Source organism: Symphalangus syndactylus, chromosome 5, assembly GCF_028878055.3.
Source record: "Symphalangus syndactylus isolate Jambi chromosome 5, NHGRI_mSymSyn1-v2.1_pri, whole genome shotgun sequence".
NCBI lineage: Eukaryota > Metazoa > Chordata > Mammalia > Primates > Hylobatidae > Symphalangus > Symphalangus syndactylus.
The window spans coordinates 42,551,284-42,571,252 of NC_072427.2; the positions used below are offsets into that span (position 1 = coordinate 42,551,284).

Here is a 19,969-nt window from a genome sequence, read left to right on the forward strand (position 1 = left end):
ACAAAGTTATGAGATGAACCCAAGTTTTGCTCCTCTTTTTACTTCTGTGTCTTATTTGCAATGTGTATCCAGATTGTGACTATTCCAAATGTCTAGATTTATGATTTTACTTTTGCACCCCTTGAACAGTGAATGTCCAGGACTCATCATTCTGGAGTCTTGAGGATGAGAATGAGTATATCCTTAAGGCTTATTTTAGACTACATTGAGTCAGTCACATACGGCTTGGTCTCTATATTCATCTTTCAAATTTTCCGAACATCCCTGGAATACATGAGTTACAGGAAATGTAAATAACAGGGCAGCTTATTCCGGTGGGCCATACCACTACTAACTTCAGTGTATCTGTAACATTTCATTACTCTTTGGGGGCCAGTTGGTATAATTCACATGTATGAAGAGACCCAAATACTAGTTCAACATGGGATTCTACATGTTAGAATTTATAGTGACCAAGAAGAACTACTAATAGCACATGTTTTCCACCGTCTTTACTTTTATATAGGTGAAAATTTGTGATATGCAGATGCGTGGCACACCCCGAGACTTACTTCCAGGAGACCCTATTTGTAGTCCAGTAGCAGCAGTGCTGGCTGAGGCCACTATTCAGCTCATCCGTATCCTTCACCGAACAGACCGTTGGACTTACTGCATTAACAAAAAAATGATGGAAAGGCTGCACAAAATTAAGATATGTATTAAAGAGTCAGGTCAGAAGCTAAAGAAAAGCCGCTCGGTTCAGAGCCGAGAGGAAAATGAAATGAGAGAGGAGAAGGAGAGCAAAGAGGAAGAGAAAGGTAAACATACTAGGCATGGCCTTGCTGACCTCTCAGAGCCACAGCTGAGGACTCTTTGCATAGAGGTGTGGCCCGTGCTGGCTGTGATAGGAGGAGTTGATGCTGGTCTTAGAGTTGGAGGTCGGTGTGTTCACAAGCAAACTGGGCGCCATGCCACGCTGCTGGGAGTGGTCAAAGAGGGCAGCACATCTGCCAAGGTCCAATGGGATGAAGCAGAAATTACTATCAGGTATGATCTGTTGAGTTACACTTTTAGCAAACAAATATTTAATGGTGAAATAGGCCATTGCCTGTCGACAGTGAGTAATTATGTATTTTAGGTGAGCTGCCAGTTAACTTTTAAAAATATTTCTCATGCAGCTAGGTGTTTGTACTGTAATTTCTTAAAGGAGAATTTCCTAAACCCATGTTCTTTGAAATACTAGTGGGTTTTAAAAATACATAGCCTTTTTGTTTTGTTTTGTTTTGTTTTGGGGAAAAAATGGTAAGCTCATTTGTTTATATGTTTAACTGGGATTCTTCTTCCAATTTTTCATTTGGCTTTTTGCATTTTGATCATTTCTGTTACACACTGGCATAGTAAAAAGCCAGCCAGCTAATCTGTTCATTGCATTTTGTGGTAGCAAGGCTATGAATATTGGATATGAATGTTTGACGGACTGAGTTAGGCTTTGCATTATCTGTAATTTTAAATATTCTTCCTTTTTATAAAACCACGTATTTCTATCCCCTCAATGTAAACATTTTGATTAGATGTGAAAGTTACATTTATTTGACACAAACTGGGTATTTAAAAGCATTTAGGTGTGTTTGCATTCAGAGAGGATTTGTGCAAAGTATAAATTTCGTATGCTTACAAGGAAATGCAGGTTGAGCATCCCAAATCCAAAAATCCAAAACCCAAAGTGCTCCAATGAATATTTCCATTGAGCATCATGTTGGTGCTCAAAAAGTTTCAGGTTTTCACTCAAAGGAGCTGCTCATTGGAGTATTTCAGATTTGGGATTTTTGGATTTGGGATGCTTAACTGGTAAGTACAATGTAAATATTCCAAAATTTGGGAAAAAGAATCTGAAATCCAAAACACTTCTGATCCCATGCATTTTGGATAAGGGATACTCATCCTGTCAAGTATCTTCCTTGATAAGGAGACTCATTTATCTAATGACTCTACATAATTGTATCATTTGAAAATATGGATTTATTGGTGATGTTATGTAACTGTTCATTATACTGCCCAATGTGATTCCTGTAAAGTTACATGTTGGTATGACACAGAACAATATCTTTTAAAATTTTATTTGATTTTATTATTTATTTTTTTGAGACGGAGTCTTGCTCTGTCACCCAGGCTGGAGGGCAATGGCATGATCTTGGCTCACTGCAACTTCCACCTCCCGGGTTCAAGCAATTCTCCCACCTCAGTCTTCCGAGTAGCTGGGATTACAGGCACCCACCATCATGCCTGGCTGATTTTTGTATTTTTGTAGAGACAGGGTTTCACCATGTTACCCAGGTTGGTCTTGAACTCCTGACCTCAAGTGATCCACCTGCCTCGGCCTCCCAAAGTGCTGAGATTACAGGCATGAGCCACCATGCCTGGCCGGAACAATATCTAAAACAGTGGTTCTTTGTGGTTTTGGAGTGGTACTGTTTCAGAATTTAGTGAATGCTATGGATCATCTTAGCCAAAAAATACATATACATAAACTTTACACACAATTTCAGGGGTTAATGGACTCTGCCTTGCCCTCCATTCTACCAAGCTAAGAAACCAGTGACAACTTTACAGAACGACATGGAAATGTCTACCTTTCCTCTCATTCTTTGCCTTGTTTCAGAAAGGATTTATGGTGCCTGGTTAAGATGCATACAGTAGGCTGGGCTTGGTGGCTCACACTTGTAATCCCGGCACTTTGGGAGGCAGAGGCAGGCAGATCACCTGAGGTCAGGAGTTTGAGACCAGCCTGGCCAACATGGCAAAACCTTCTTTCTACTAAAAATACAAAAAATTAGCCAGCCGTGGTAGCGTGCGCCTGTAATCCTAGCTAGTCAGGGAGCTAAGGCAGGAGAATCTCTTGAACTCAGTAGACAGAGGTTGCAGTGAGCCAAGATCGCACCACTGCACTGCAGCCTGGGTGACAGAACAAGACTCTCTCCAAAAAAAAAAAAAAAAAAAAAAAAATGCATACAGTATAGCAAAATAAGTGAATTAATAAATTAAAACAAGAAAAAAAGAAAAATGAGCCTAGAGGAAAATAAAATTAGAAAAGTAATATAGAACCAAGATTTAGGTTAGAACAACAAAACTTTATACCGGCAAAAGCTTTTTATTACATTTTGTATAATTATATCATTCTTAAACTTCAGGAAGTTCTTGCCAATATTAAGAAATATATAATTATATTTTGGCTTAAACTATAGAGGCATTATTTGAGGCTACAAAGTAAACTTTTTTATGAAATGAAGTCCTCACTGAAATAAGTTACAAATAACCATTTATAAACTAGATTTATTATACAAATTTTCTGAATAGCTTACATCAAACTACATCTGACCAACCTCCTGTTTTTGTAAGTAAAGATACAGAGCCACACCCATTTGTTAATGATGGCAGGGTTGAGTGGTTGCAGCTGAGACCGTGTGCCCTGCAGAGTCTAAAATATTTCCTGTCTGGCCCCTTACAGAAAGTTTGCCAACTCCTGGCATACATTATATATTAGTGAATATTCTTGTTTGAAAACACATGCACATCTCATTGCTTCTGCATTTAGCATCACATCTCCCCGTTTTTCTCTGTGTTTGTAATGATTTCTTTATTTTGTGTAAATTATTCTCTGTATTGTGTACATGATGCACCTTATTTTGTCTACATTATTTTCCGTACCTTCCTCCTGTCTTTCCCTCACTTGCTTCTTCCTGTGTCATTCTGATCTTTATTAAAGCTTCCCAACTTTTTGGTCGCCTAGTGATACTCCATTGTATAATCTGGAACCCTGTGAACCATTGCCGTTTGATGTGGCGCGATTCCGAGGCCTGACGGCTTCTGTGCTGCTGGACCTAACATATCTCACTGGCATTCACGAAGACATGGGGAAACAGAGCACCAAACGACATGAAAAGAAACACCGACATGAATCCGAGGAGAAAGGGGATGTTGAGCAGAAACCTGAGAGTGAATCCACTTTAGATATGCGAACAGGCCTAACATCTGATGACGTCAAAAGTCAGGGTACCACAAGCTCCAAATCAGAAAATGAAATCGCTTCATTTTCTTTAGATCCAACACTGCCAAGTGTGGAATCCCAACATCAAATAACAGAAGGGAAAAGAAAAAATCATGAACACATGTCCAAAAACCATGATGTAGCCCAGTCAGAAATCAGGGCAGTCCAGCTGTCCTATCTTTACCTCGGTGCTATGAAGTCACTTAGTGCCCTTCTTGGCTGTAGTAAATATGCTGAGCTGTTGCTGATACCAAAAGTTCTGGCTGAAAACGGCCACAACTCAGACTGTGCAAGTTCTCCAGTTGTTCATGAAGACGTGGAGATGCGAGCAGCCCTGCAGTTCTTGATGCGACACATGGTGAAGCGAGCAGTCATGCGGTCACCCATAAAGAGAGCATTGGGATTAGCTGATCTGGAACGAGCACAAGCCATGATCTATAAATTAGTGGTTCATGGGCTTTTGGAAGACCAGTTTGGGGGCAAAATTAAGCAAGGTATGTTATCTGATTTTTTTTTTTTTTTGCTTTTGTGCTGTTGAGATTATGTTCGTAATTGTCAGAAGTGATACATTCTGTAAGTGATTTGTAAAAAAAAAAAAAATTTTTTTTTGGTCAAAGCAATTTTCACATCATTTTTTCTTGAAACGAAAACAGTTCTTTTTTGTTATTTTTATATTAGTAATCTTCTGTCTATAATTTTGCTGTTTTAAACCTATACCAGTGTTAGAACACAGCAATTATTACTACATTTTGTAAAACAAAATTTAACTCATACCAAGAAAAGTATTTATTGATCTGACTCAAAATACATAGTATTCTGGCAAGCACGGTGGCTCATGCCTGTAATCCTAGCACTTTGGGAGGCCGAGGCAGGCAGATCACTTGAGGCCGGGAGTTCTAGACCAGCCTGGCCAACATAGTGAAACCCTGTCTCTACTAAAAATACAAAAATTAACTGGGCATAGTGGCGTGTGCCTTTAATCCCAGCTACTCAGGAAGCTAAGGCAATAGAATCTCTTGAACCTGGGAGGCGGAGGTTACAGTGAGCCGAGATTGTGCCGCTGCACTCAAGCCTGGGTGGCTGAGCGAGACCCTGTCTCCAAAAACAAAACAAAATACATAGTATTCTGATATCTTCTCAGAGACATTTTAAAGGAAATTTTAAAGTCTCTACTTTCATAGGCTGCATATTGCATGTAAAAAAAAAAAAAAGCTCCCGTTTTATCTTGTATCCTCACATTTGGGGAGAATATGAATGCAGAAATAAAAATGAGATTCGTTCAGTAAATGTTTATTGAGTACCTACTATGTGTTGGGTACTTTCTTAGGTTCTGGAGAGGCAGCAGTTAACAAAACAAAGTCCCTCGCCTTCATGGAATTTATATGGTTCTTCCTTCTTTCCCTCTTTCTTCTTTTCCTTTGTGCTTATTCCTTTTCTTCTTGTCTTAGCTTAGGCGGTAAATAGAGAGAGAGGTACATGGTGTATATAAGTAAGAATGTTAAGATCATGATGATTGTGAAGTAATGTGGCTTTTTATCAAACCTAATAGAATTACTTGTCTTTGTAGCAACTCATATTTTAGTTATGTTTATTTGTAGGCTTCCTTAACAATTAAAAAAATATATAAATACTTTGTAAACTTTTAGACTTGTTAACTAAGTGGGTTTTTTAATGAAATTGTCCTTTTTACATCATGAAGTTTCTGTCTCGGTTTTTACTCTTCTTGTATTTACATGCTTTTATCTTTGCCTATTTGTAGATTAAAGATAGGCATCAAAATCAAAGTGTGAAGGAAACACAGTTTTAATGATTGGATACCTTAGAGAACCTCTTATCAGATCTTACAACCAAAAGTGAGACTTTTTTTGTTTTTAAGAGAACCCTCTTCTCTAAAAACAGAAATGTGTAATTACAAGGGCTCATTACAGTACTGTCTGTAGAGTCTGGAATTAATGAGTACAATAGTGAATACAAAGATGTATATATGTAATAATATTTTTTCTGTCAATCTTTCATAGAAATTGATGCTTGTGAAATATATTTAGAAACTTTTAAATTAAAAAGGTAGAAGTTTTTTATTCCCACTGTTATTTTTGAAAAAACAAATCCTTACTACTTTCTTAACCTTTTTTTTGGTTTCTAGAGATTGATCAACAAGCTGAAGAAAGTGACCCTGCCCAGCAGGCACAGACACCAGTTACTACTAGCCCATCAGCCTCAAGCACGACCTCCTTTATGAGCAGCTCTCTGGAGGACACCACAACTGCCACCACTCCAGTCACTGACACAGAAACAGTGCCTGCATCCGAGTCCCCGGGAGTGATGCCTCTTAGTCTTCTCAGGTAGAGAAGTTGACCTTTAATGTCTGCCATACTGATGCCTGTGTTTCTGAAGGCACAGTTGTCCTCTTATGAATAGTATGCCCAACTGAATCTTGGTGTTCTAGAGCTAGAAAGAACCTAAGAGATCATATAGTCAAGCTCATTTTACTGAAGTTGGAAGTGTCCCTCAGAAGTTTAATAACTTACCCAAAACTCACAGCCAATTAGTGGTGATCCCAGGTCTAATCAACTGTGGTGCTGACCAGCAAGTACTCTAACGTTCTCTCTCGTGATGATCTTTTTTTCCCCTAAGTTTTTGAGTATTTTTTTTCCTCAAAAAGTAAATACTTGTATTTTGAATATTCACCTCCGTGAAAATAATTTTCTCTTCTCAGGTTGTTTTCCCTTTAAGCATACTTCTTTAACCGTATTTTTATTTTTTATTTATTTTTATTTTTTTATTTTATTATTATACTTTAGGTTTTAGGGTACATGTGCACAATGTGCAGGTTTGTTACATATGTATACATGTGCCATGTTGATTTCCTGCACCCATTAACTCATCATTTAGCATTAGGTATATCTCCTAATGCTGTCCCTCCCCCCTCCCCCCACCCCACAACAGTCCCCGGAGCGTGATGTTCCCCTTCCTGTGTCCATGAGTTCTCATTGTTCAATTCCCACCTATGAGTGAGAACATGCGGTGTTTGGTTTTTTGTCCTTGCGATAGTTTACTGAGAATGATGTTTTCCAGTTTTATCCATGTCCCTACAAAGGACATGAACTCATCATTTTTTATGGCTGCATAGTATTCCATGGTGTATATGTGCCACATTTTCTTAATCCAGTCTATCGTTGTTGGACATTTGGGTTGGTTCCAAGTCTTTGCTATTGTGAATAGTGCCGCAATAAACATACGTGTGCATGTGTCTTTATAGCAGCATGATTTATAGTCCTTTGGGTATATACCCAGTAATGGGATGGCTGGGTCAAATGGTATTTCTAGTTCTAGATCCCTGAGGAATTGCCACACTGACTTCCACAGTGGTTGAACTAGTTTACAGTCCCACCAACAGTGTAAAAGTGTTCCTATTTCTCCACATCCTCTCCAGCACCTGTTGTTTCCTGACTTTTTAATGATGGCCATTCTAACTGGTGTGAGATGGTATCTCATTGTGGTTTTGATTTGCATTTCTCTGATGGCCAGTGATGATGAGCATTTTTTCATGTGTTTTTTGGCTGCATAAATGTCTTCTTTTGAGAAGTGTCTGTTCATGTCCTTTGCCCACTTTTTGATGGGGTTGTTTGTTTTTTTCTTGTAAATTTGTTTGAGTTCATTGTAGATTCTGGATATTAGCCCTTTGTCAGATGAGTAGGTTGCAAAAATTTTCTCCCATTCTGTAGGTTGCCTGTTAACTCTGATGGTAGTTTCTTTTGCTGTGCAGAAGCTCTTTAGTTTAATTAGATCCCATTTGTCAATTTTGGCTTTCGTTGCCATTGCTTTTGGTGTTTTAGACATGAAGTCCTTGCCCACGCCTATGTCCTGAATGGTATTGCCTAGGTTTTCTTGTAGGATTTTAATGGTTTTAGGTCTAACATTTAAGTCTTTAATCCATCTTGAATTAACTTTTGTATAAGGTGTAAGGAAGGGATCCAGTTTCAGCTTTCTACATATGGCTAGCCAGTTTTCCCAGCACCATTTATTAAATAGAGAATCCTTTCCCCATTTCTTGTTTTTGTCAGGTTTGTCAAAGATCAGATAGTTGTAGATATGCGGCATAATTTCTGAGGGCTCTGTTCTGTTCCATTGATCTATGTCTCTGTTGTGGTACCAGTACCATGCTGTGTTGGTTACTGTAGCCTTGTAGTATAGTTTGAAGTCAGGTAGCGTGATGCCTCCAGCTTTGTTCTTTTGGCTTAGGATTGACTTGGTGATGTGGGCTCTTTTTTGGTTCCATATGAACTTTAAAGTAGTTTTTTCCAATTCTGTGAAGAAAGTCATTGGTAGCTTGATGGGGATGGCATTGAATCTATAAATTACCTTGGGCAGTATGGCCATTTTCACGATATTGATTCTTCCAACCCATGAGCATGGAATGTTCTTCCATTTGTTTGTATCCTCTTTTATTTCACTGAGCAGTGGTTTGTAGTTCTCCTTGAAGAGGTCCTTCACATCCCTTGTAAGTTGGATTCCTAGGTATTTTATTCTCTTTGAAGCAATTGTGAATGGGAGTTCACTCATCATTTGGCTCTCTGTTTGTCTGTTATTGGTGTACAAGAATGCTTGTGATTTTTGTACATTGATTTTGTATCCTGAGACTTTGCTGAAGTTGCTAATCAGCTTAAGGAGATTTTGGGCTGAGACAATGGGGTTTTCTAGATATATAATCATGTCATCTGCAAACAGGGACAATTTGACTTCCTCTTTTCCTAATTGAATACCCTTTATTTCCTTCTCCTGCCTGATTGCCCTGGCCAGAACTTCCAGCACTGTGTTGAATAGGAGCGGTGAGAGAGGGCATCCCTGTCTTGTGCCAGTTTTCAGAGGGAATGCTTCCAGTTTTTGCCCATTCAGTATGACATTGGCTGTGGGTTTGTCATAGATAGCTCTTATTATTTTGAGATACGTCCCATCAATACCTAATTTATTGAGAGTTTTTAGCATGAAGGGTTGTTGAATTTTGTCAAAGGCCTTTTCTGCATCTATTGAGATAATCCATGTGGTTTTTGTCTTTGGTTCTGTTTATATGCTGGATTATATTTATTGATTTGTGTATGTTGAACCAGCCTTGCATCCCAGGGATGAAGCCCACTTGATTATGATGGATAAGCTTTTTGATGTGCTGCTGGATTCGGTTTGCCAGTATTTTATTGAGGATTTTTGCATCAATGTTCATCAAGGATATTGGTCTGAAATTCTCTTTTTTGGTTATGTCTCTGCCAGGCTTTGGTATCAGGATGATGCTGGCTTCATAAAATGTGTTAGGGAGGATTCCCTCTTTTTCTATCGATTGGAATAGTTTCAGAAGGAATGGTACCAGTTCCTCCTTGTACCTCTGGTAGAATTCGGCTGTGAATCCATCAGGTCCTGGACTCTTTTTGGTTGGTAAGCTATTGATTATTGCCACAATTTCAGAACCTGTTATTGGTCTATTCAGAGATTCAACTTCTTCCTGGTTTAGTCTTGGGAGGGTGTATTTGTCGAGGAATTTATCCATTTCTTCTAGATTTTCTAGTTTATTTGCATAGAGGTGTTTGTAGTATTCTCTGATGGTAGATTGTATTTCTGTGGGATCGGTGGTGATATCCCCTTTTTCATTTTTTATTGCGTCTATTTGATTCTTCTCTCTTTTCTTCTTTATTAGTCTTGCTAGCAGTCTATCAATTTTCTTGATCTTTTCAAAAAACCAGCTCCTGGATACATTAATTTTTTGAAGGGTTTTTTGTGTCTCTGTTTCCTTCAGTTCTGCTCTGATTTTAGTTATTTCTAGCCTTCTGCTAGCTTTTGAATGTGTTTGCTCTTGCTTTTCTAGTTCTTTTAATTGTGATGTTCGGGTGTCAATTTTGGATCTTTCCTGCTTTCTCTTGTGGGCATTTAGTGCTATAAATTTCCCTCTACACACTGCTTTGAACGTGTCCCAGAGATTCTGGTATGTTGTGTCTTTGTTCTCGTTGGTTTCAAAGAACATCTTTATTTCTGCCTTCATTTCATTATGTACCCAATAGTCATTCAGGAGCAGGTTGTTCAGTTTCCATGTAGTTGAGCGGTTTTGAGTGAGTTTCTTAATCCTGAGTTCTAGTTTGATTGCACTGTGGTCTGAGAGACAGTTTGTTATAATTTCTGTTCTTTTACATTTGCTGAGGAGAACTTTACTTCCAACTATGTGGTCAATTTTGGAATAGGTGTGGTGTGGTGCTGAAAAAAATGTATATTCTGTTGATTTGGGGTGGAGAGTTCTGTAGATGTCTATTAGGTCCACTTTGTGCAGAGCTGAGTTCAATTCCTGGATATCCTTGTTAACTTTCTGTCTTGTTGATCTGTCTAATGTTGACAGTGGGGTGTTAAAATCTCCCATTATTATTGTGTGGGAGTTTAAGTCCCTTTGTAGGTCACTGAGGACTTGCTTTATGAATCTGGGTGCTCCTGTGTTGGGTGCATATATATTTAGGATAGTTAGCTCTTCTTGTTGAATTGATCCCTTTACCATTATGTAATGGCCTTCTTTGTCTCTTTTGATCTTTGTTGGTTTAAAGTCTATTTTATCAGAGACTAGGATTGCAACCCCTGCCTTTTTTTGTTTTGCATTTGCTTGATAGATCTTCCTCCATCCCTTTATTTTGAGTCTATGTGTGTCTCTGCACGTGAGATGGGTTTCCTGAATACAGAACATTGATGGGTCCTGACTCCTTATCCAGTTTGCCAGTCTGTGTCTTTTAATTGGAGCATTTAGCCCATTTACATTTAACTTTAATATTGTTATGTGTGAATCTGATCCTGTCATTATGATGTTAGTTGGTTATTTTGCTCGTTAGTTGATGCAGTTTCTTCCTAGCCTCGATGGTCTTTACAATTTGGCATGTTTTTGCAGTGGCTGGTACCAGTTGTTCCTTTCCATGTCTAGTGCTTCCTTCAGGAGCTCTTTTAGGGCAGGCCTGGTGGTGACAAAATCACTCAGCGTTTGCTTGTCTGTAAAGTATTTTATTTCTCCTTCACTTATGAAGCTTAGTTTGGCTGGATATGAAATTCTGGGTTGAAAATTCTTTTCTTTAAGAATGTTGAATATCGGCCCCCACTCTCTTCTGGCTTGTAGAGTTTCTGCTGAGAGTTCAGCTGTTAGTCTGATGGTCTTCCCTTTGTGGGTAACCCGACCTTTGTCTCTGGCTGCCCTTAACATTTTTTCCTTCATTTCAACTTTGGTGAATCTGACAATTCTGTGTCTTGGAGTTGCTCTTCTCGAGGAGTATCTTTGTGGCGTTCTCTGTATTTCCTGAAACTGAATGTTGGCCTGCCTTGCTAGATTGGGGAAGTTCTCCTGGATAATATCTTGCAGAGTGTTTTCCAACTTGGTTCCATTCTCCCTGTCATTTTCAGGTACACCAATCAGATGTAGGTTTGGTCTTTTCACATAGTCCCAAATTTCTTGGAGGCTTTGTTCATTTCTTTTTATTCTTTTTTCTCTAAACTTCCCTTCTCGCTTCATTTCGTTCATTTCATCTTCCATCAGCAATACCCTTTCTTCCAGTTGATCGCATCTGCTACCGAGGCTTCTGCAATCTTCACGTAGTTCTCAAAACTTGGCTTTCAGCTCCATCAGCTCCTTTAAGCCCTTCTCTCCATTGGTTATTCTAGTTATCCATTCTTCTAATTTTTTTTCAAAGTTTTTAACTTCTTTGCTGTTGTTTTGAATTTCCTCCCGTAGCTCAGAGTAGTTTGATCGTCTGAAGCCTTCTTCTCTCAACTCGTCAAAGTCATCCTCCATCCAGCTTTGTTCTGTTGCTGGTGAGGAACTGCGTTCCTTTGGAGGAGGAGAGGTGCTCTGCTTTTTAGAGTTTCCAGTTTTTCTGCTCTGTTTTTTCCCCATCTTTGTGGTTTTATCTACTTTTGGTCTTTGATGATGGTGATGTACAGATGGGTTTTTGGTGTGGATGTCCTTTCTGTTTGTTAGTTTTCCTTCTACCAGACAGGACCCTCAGCTGCAGGTCTGTTGGAGTTTACTAGAGGTCCACTCCAGACCCTGTTTGGCTGGGTGTCAGCAGCGGTGGCTGCAGAACAGTGGATTTTCGTGAGACCACAAATTCAGCTGTCTGATAGTTCCTCTGGAAGTTTTGTCTCAGAGGAGTACCCGGCCGAGTGAGGTGTCAGTCTGTCCCTACTTGGGGGGTGCCTCCCAGTTAGGCTGCTCACGGGTGAGGGACCCACTTTAGGAGGCAGTCTGTCCGTTCTCAGATCTCCAGCTGCGTGCTGGGAGAACCACTACTCTCTTCAAAGCTGTCAGTCAGACAGGGACATTTAAGTCTGTGGAGGTTCCTGCTGACTTTTTGTTTGTCTGTGCCCTGCCCCCAGAGGTGGAGCCTACAGAGGCAGGCAGGCCTCCTTGAGCTGTGGTGGGCTCCACCCAGTTCGAGCTTCCTGGCTGCTTTGTTTACCTAAGCAAGCCTGGGCAATGGCGGGTGCCCCTCCCCCAGCCTCGCTGCCGCCTTGCAGCTTGATCTCAGACTGCTGTACTAGCAATCAGCGAGACTCCGTGGGCATAGGACCCTCCGAGCCAGGTGCGGGACACAATCTCCTAGTGTGCCGTTTTCCAGGCCTGTTGGAAAAGCACAGTATTAGGGTGGGACTGACCCGATATTCCAGGTGCCGTCTGTTACCCCTTTCTTTGACTAGGAAAGGGAACTCCCTGACCCCTTGCGCTTCCCGAGTGAGGCAATGCCTCGCCCTGCTTCGGCTCGCGCACAGTGCGCTTCACCGACTGTTCTTCACCCACTGTTTGGCACTCCCTAGTGAGATGAAACCGGTACCTCATACCGAAATGCAGAAATCACCTGTCTTCTGTGTCGCTCAGGCTGGGAGCTGTAGACCAGAGCTGTTCCTATTCGGCCATCTTGGCTCCACCCCTCGTATTTTTATTCTTAAAAAAATTTCAAGCAAGTCTTCTTTTCAAACGAAAGGGCATGTCTTATGATGCTTCTTCAGCCAACTCTATTTTAATAGGTTTGTAAATTCCAAGTGATGCTTACTTAAATTTCTTTTTGCTTTAATTTGCCAAATGTATATACAAATGAAAAGTTTTGAGAGAAGAACCTTCAGGGAGAGACTGTTTTATGAGCTCTCTTAACTATGACTTAAGTGAAATAAGGGAAGCAGAATGGTTAGCCTCCCTTTTTCTTCTTTCCCCTCTTTCCTTAGTTAAGAAGGCATTATGATTTTCACTGTGTAGACTGACATCTTAAACAGTGGAACAGGGGAGTGTCTATTGTAGTGATTCTCTATTTTTGGTGTGCCCAAGAGCCACTTGGGAAACTTTTTAAAGCTCTAGGGCTGTATCCCTCAGCAAGTCTGATTCAGTAGGTCTGGTGGGGCCCATAGTTTCCATTTTAATTAAGTTTCCCTATTAATTCTGATACAGTGGCTTCAGCATACACTTTGAGAATTACTGCTGTGGTCTTGTGCAGGAGTACAATCCTAGTACCATTTTCAGACCCCACATAGCTCCTACTTGTTAGCTCTCTCACTGGAATAACAGTTTCAGGAGGTGCGTCTATTCAAGGAATAAGGACGATAAAGGAATAATAGGTTATTCTTTTTCTCTCTCTCTCTCTTTTTTTTTTTTTTAAGAGACAACGTCTCACGCTGTCACTGAGACTGGATTACAGCGGCACAGTCATAGTTCATTGCAGCCTCAAAGTCTTCTAAGTTCAAGCCATCCTCCTGCTTCAGTCTCCTGGGTAGCTGGGACTACAAGTGTACCACCACACCTGGCTAATTTTTTTTTTTTTGAAACATAGTTTCACTCTTCTTGCCCAGGATGGAGTGCAATGGCACGATCTCAGCTCACCACAACCTCACCGTCCTGAGTTCTAGCGATTCTCCTGCCTCAGCCTCCCGAGTAGTTGGGATTACAGGCATGTGCTACCACACCCGGCTAACTTTTTGTATTTTTACTAGAGACAGGGTTTCTCCATGTTGGTCAGGCTGGTCTCGAACTCCCAACCTCAGGGGATCTGCCCACCTCAGCCTCCTAAAGTGCTGAGATTACAGGTGTGAGCCACTGCACCTGGCCCCTCGCTAATGTTTTGAAATTTTTTTGTAGAGACAGTATCTTGCTTTGTTGCCCAGGCTTGTCTTGAACTCCTGGCCTCAAGTGATCCTCTGGCCTCAGCTTCCCAAAGTATGCTGGTATTACAGGTGTGAGCCACCATGCTTGCCTGATAGGACGTTCTAATATGGTTTTTAATCCCTCTGGCAGTTACCAGAATTCTAGGCGTCCACACAAGATCAGTAGTACTGTGACTCCTTGTAACCTTCTCAGCTCTGACTAGTGTGGGCATGGGATTCAGTGGTAAAGTCATGCCCCCTTGCTCCCATAGTCATTCACCAGGACTTTTGACTCCTTATTTCTTCTGTCTTCATTTCCCTGCTATTGGCTGGGACTTCATTAGAGTTGCACTTGGCTTTTACTGGGCGAACATCATTTAGTAGAGGAAAAACCAGAGAACTACTGCTTCCTGTGTGTATACCATTGTGTTACTGACTTGGTAGACAGTACATTTTTGATACTTAGAAAGTTCCTAGTTCTTTTGGACAAATCTAAAGAGCAGTCAGTGTGGATCTTCATGGACTTTATTCTCTAACTACTGTCCACATTTCTCAACTGAAGAGGTGTTCTCCCGCCATACCTTTCCCTGACTGTGCTCCACATTCTCAACGGAGGAGGGGCTGCCTCCCCGTACCTTTCCCCGACTGTGCCGCTGGCATATCATTCATGTACTGTTTTGCAGTTGTGCTAGGTGACTAGACAGTTACATTTTCTTTCCATAACTTGCCTGTAAACCATTACTTTCAATCCATGTGAATAATTTCATGACTAGCTAGTGAGTTTATATTAATATTTAAAAGTAACTGCAAGTTACCTATCTTTAAAAGCCTTCTTTGCACTCTAACTATATATACCAAATTACCCCTCTTATCTTGGTATTATAGTCGAAGGAAAGCTCTGTGAAGGCAGGCATTTTTCATCTATTTTGCTCATGGCTATATTCTCCCCACCTGCTATGTTGCTGGCATTTTTGCTGAAAGAATCATAAGGTTTTATTACATTTATACTGAAAGTGCTGTATGAGATAATCATTTTTAAAACTAAGGAGTCTTTCTCCCCACCCTCCATTAAACTATAGCTAACCTGTTTAGTCTTCCAGGTTGCATATTCTTCTATAAGAAGATTGTGATGTATGTAGTATTTCGTAAATTGGATTTTTATGCTAACCACTGTTATTTTCTTAAAGGCAAATGTTCTCTAGTTACCCAACTACCACTGTACTTCCCACACGTCGGGCACAGACTCCTCCAATATCGTCGTTACCAACCTCTCCTTCTGATGAAGTAGGAAGGAGGCAAAGTTTAACTTCTCCTGATTCCCAGTCAGCAAGGCCAGCTAACCGCACAGGTGCGTGTGCTGATATGCACTATGATATCCAAAAGTTGGCATTCCAGATGTGTGGGACTTTATTATGTGGGCATTGTGTTTTGTCTTCACAGAAGGTAAAACAGTGATTTTAATGAAGGGGAGCTGCCCCATTAAACTGAGCTATGATCTTCATGTTGAAGCTGTGGATTGAATTATGGCCATTTCGGAGAGAAATAATGTGCTGTACATTAGTCATATCAGCTCTTCATTTTTCCCAATGTAGTCATTTTTTTTTTTTTCTTTTTTTTTTTTTTTTTTTTTATTAATTTTTTTTTTGCATACAAAAACAATAAACATTTTCTAAAAATACATACAAACAAAAAGATGCGTATCAAACATATTAGGAAGGTTGCACATGGGAAGTCGGGGAATAGAAATGGGGGTGGGAGTTAAAATAAATGAGAGAGGGACTTTATATGGATCAGTGATAATAACTCAATCCTCTATTTGACGAAGAAGAGGGAGAAGGAAGAGGAAGAAAAAGAAAGTGGGATAAAGGATCAGAAAGGGAGGAAAATAGAAAAAATTAGAGTATGACTCCAGGGTAGACCTGTTTTGTTGTCATTGAGTTGGTTGGTTGGTTTGTCTGTTGTATTCTTCATGTTTCGCCAAGTTGGCCAGACTGGTCTCGAACTCCTAGCCCGAAGTGATCAACCCGCCTCGCCCCCCAGAGTGCCGGGACCACAGGCGTGAGCCACCACGTCCAGCCCCCACATTGCTTCTGGCCTCCGTGGTAGACCTCCCAGACGGAGCGGCCAGGCAGAGGAGCTCCTCACTTCTACCCAGACACGGGGCGGCCGGGCAGAGGGGCTCCTCACTTCCCAGACGGGGCGGCCAGGCAGAGACGCTCCTCACTTCTTCCCAGACGATAGGTGGCCGGGCAGAGGCGCTCCTCACTTCCCAGACGATGGGTGGTCGGGCAGAGGCGCTCCTCACTTTCCAGACGATGGGTGGCCGGGCAGAGGCGCTCCTCACCTCCCAGACGATGGGTGGCCGGGCAGAGGCGCTCCTTACCTCCCAGACGGGGCGGCCGGGCAGAGGCGCTCCTCACTTCTTCCCGGACGGGGCGGCCGGGCAGAGGCGCTCCTCACTTCTTCCCAACGGGGCGGCCGGGTAGAGGCGCTCCTCACTTCTTCCCGGACGGGGCGGCCGGGTAGAGGCGCTCCTCCCCTCTTCCCGGACGGGGCGGCCGGGCAGAGGCGCTCCTCACTTCTTCCCGGACGGGGCGGCCGGGCAGAGGCGCTCCTCACTTCCTCCCGGACGGGGCGGCCGGGCAGAGGCGCTCCTCACTTCCTCCCGGACGGGGCGGCCGGGCAGAGGCGCTCCTCACTTCCTCCCGGACGGGGTGGCCGGGCAGAGGCGCTCCTCACTTCCTCCCGGACGGGGCGGCCGGGCAGAGGCGCTCCTCACCTCCCAGACGGGGCGGCCGGGCAGAGGCACTCCTCACTTCCCAGACGATGGGTGGCCGGGCAGAGGCGCTCCTCACTTCCCAGACGGGGTGGCTGGGCAGAGGCGCTCCTCACTTCCCAGACGGGGCGGCCGGGCAGAGGCGCTCCTCACTTCCCAGACGGTGGGTGGCCAGGCAGAGGCGCTCCTCACTTCCCAGACGATGGGTGGCCGGGCAGAGGCACTCCTCACTTCTTCCCGGATGGGGCGGCCGGGCAGAGGCACTCCTCACTTCTTCCTGGATGGGGCGCCTGGGCAGAGGCGCTCCTCATTTCTTCCCGGACGGGGCGGCCGGGCAGAGGCGCTCCTCACTTCTTCCCGGACGGGGCGGCCAGGCAGAGGAGCTCCCCACTTCTTCCCGGACGGGGCGGCCGGGCAGAGGCGCTCCTCACTTCCCAGACGGGGCGGCCGGGCAGAGGCGCTCCTCACTTCTTCCCGGACGGGGCGGCCGGGCAGAGGCGCTCCTCACTTCCCAGACGGGGCGGCCGGGCAGAGGCACTCCTCACTTCCCAGACGATGGGTGGCCGGGCAGAGGCGCTCCTCACTTCTTCCCGGATGGGGCGGCCGGGCAGAGGCGCTCCTTACTTCTTCCCGGATGGGGCGCCCGGGCAGAGGCGCTCCTCATTTCTTCCCGGACGGGGCGGCCGGGCAGAGGCGCTCTTCACTTCCCAGACGGGGCGGCCGGGCAGAGGCGCTCCTCACTTCTTCCCGGACGGGGCAGCCGGGCAGAGGCGCTCCTCACTTCTTCCCGGACGGGGCGGCCGGGCAGAGGCGCTCCTCACTTCTTCCCAGACGGGGCGGCCGGGCAGAGGCGCTCCTCACCTCTTCCCGGATGGGGCGGCCGGGCAGAGGCGCTCCTCACCTCCCAGACGATGGGAGGCCGGGCAGAGGCGCTCCTCACTTCCCAGACGATGGGTGGCCGGGCAGAGGCGCTCCTCACTTCTTCCCGGATGGGGCGGCCGGGCAGAGGCGCTCCTTACTTCTTCCCGGACGGGGCGCCCGGGCAGAGGCGCTCCTCATTTCTTCCCGGACGGGGCGGCCGGGCAGAGGCGCTCCTCACTTCCCAGACGATGGGTGGCCGGGCAGAGGCGCTCCTCACTTCCCAGACGGGGTGGCCGGGCAGAGGCGCTCCTCACCTCCCAGACGGTGGGTGGCCGGGCAGAGGCGCTCCTCACCTCCCAGACGGTGGGTGGCCGGGCAGAGGCGCTCCTCACCTCCCAGACGGTGGGTGGCCGGGCAGAGGCGCTCCTCACCTCCCAGACGGTGGGTGGCCGGGCAGAGGCGCTCCTCACCTCCCAGACGGTGGGTGGCCGGGCAGAGGCGCTCCTCACCTCCCAGACGGTGGGTGGCCGGGCAGAGGCGCTCCTCACCTCCCAGACGGTGGGTGGCCGGGCAGAGGCGCTCCTCACCTCCCAGACGGTGGGTGGCCGGGCAGAGGCGCTCCTCACCTCCCAGACGGTGGGTGGCCGGGCAGAGGCGCTCCTCACTTCCCAGACAGGGCGGCCGGGCAGAGGCGCTCCTCACTTCCCAGACGGTGGGTGGCCGGGCAGAGGCGCTCCTCACTTCCCAGACGGTGGGTGGCCGGGCAGAGGCGCTCCTCACTTCCCAGACGGTGGGTGGCCGGGCAGAGGTGCTCCTCACCTCCCAGACGGGGCGGCCGGGCAGAGGCGTTCCCCACCTTCCAGATGGGGTGGCGGCCGGGCAGGGGTTGCAATCCCAGCACCCTGGCAGGCCAAGGCAGGCGGCCGGGGGGTAGAGGCTGCCGCGAGGCCAGATCACGCCACCGCACTCCAGCCCGGGCAACACTGAGCACTGGGTGAGCGAGACTCCGTCTGTAGTCCCAGTACCTCGGGAGGCTGAGGCGGGCAGAGCACTCGGCGTCAGGAGCCGGCGACCAGCGTGGCCAAGATGGCGAACGCGTGCCTGCATCCAAAGGAGAAAAGGCAGGCAGCGGTGGCGCGCGCCGGCAGTCCCAGGCAGTCAGTGGCGCGGGCAGCAGCAAACGGAGTAGATTGCAGCCTGGGCCAGAGAGGGAAAGAAAGAAAGAAAGAAAGAAAGAGAGAGAGAGAGAGAGAGAGAGGGAGGGAGGGAGGGAGGGAGGAAGGGAGGAAGGAAGGAAGGAAGGAAGCCCAATGTAGTCATTTTTAGTGTTGTAAGTTTCCCTCTAAGTACTGCTTTAGCTGCAACCCACACATTTTGAAATGCTGTGTTTTCATTTTCATTTAAAGTACTTTCTAATTTGCCTTTGATGTCTTCTTTGCCCTCTGGACTATTTGGAAGTATGTTACTTAGTTTTCAAATATTTGGGGGATTTTCTAGATACCGTTTTGTTATTGCTTTCTAATTTTATTATTGTCAGAGATCATATCTTATATAATTTGAATCACTTTAAATTTATTGAGACTTGTCTTATAGCCTAGAATATTATCCGTTTTGGTAAATATTCCAGGTGCACTTGGAAGATATGTGTATTGTGCTGTTGTTGAGTGTTCTATAAATTGTTTAGAAGGCTCAAATTGGTTGATAGCGTCCAAGTCTTCTTTATCCTTTCTGGTTTTTTTGTCTACTTGTTCTATCAATTATTGAGATAGTGTTGTTGAAATCTGTGCTGATAATAGTAGATTTTTCTATTTTCTCTTTTCAGTTTTCAGTTTTTGTTTCATATATTTTAAAGCTCTGTCTTTAGGTTCATAAACATTTAGGATTCTTACGTTCTTTTAATGAATAGACCTTTTATTATTATGAAATGCCTTTATTCTTGGCGATATTTTTTTGCCCTGAAATCTGCTTTCTCTGATGTTATAGCCACTCCTGCTTTTCAAAAATTGTTAGGGTGGTTTATCTTTACTCATCATTTTACTTTTCATCCATTTGTGTCTTTATATTTAAAATGGGTAAAGGCAGCATGTAGTAGTTAGGTCTTGCTTTTTTTGTTTGTTTGTTTTTAGAGACAGCCTCTTGCTCTGTCACCCAGGCTGGAGTGACCTTGGGTC

The 19,969-nt window shown here is 44.4% G+C and overlaps 1 protein-coding gene across 19 annotated transcripts in view; it reads left to right on the top strand.

The window, feature by feature from the left end:
- Positions 1 to 19,969, top strand: part of HERC1 (HECT and RLD domain containing E3 ubiquitin protein ligase family member 1) — a 254,678-nt gene that overhangs the window by 171,740 nt on the left and 62,969 nt on the right. For 13 of the 19 annotated variants that reach the window (XM_063638840.1, XM_055278203.2, XM_055278204.2 and 10 more), the window contains exons 37-40: positions 506 to 1,026; positions 3,743 to 4,518; positions 6,168 to 6,366; positions 15,349 to 15,509. In XM_063638840.1, coding sequence (XP_063494910.1) covers positions 506 to 1,026; positions 3,743 to 4,518; positions 6,168 to 6,366; positions 15,349 to 15,509 — 1,657 coding nt within the window. The remainder of the gene's footprint in view (positions 1 to 505; positions 1,027 to 3,742; positions 4,519 to 6,167; positions 6,367 to 15,348; positions 15,510 to 19,969) is intronic. The other 6 variants (XM_063638842.1, XM_063638844.1, XM_055278208.2 and 3 more) reach the window with 1 other exon arrangement.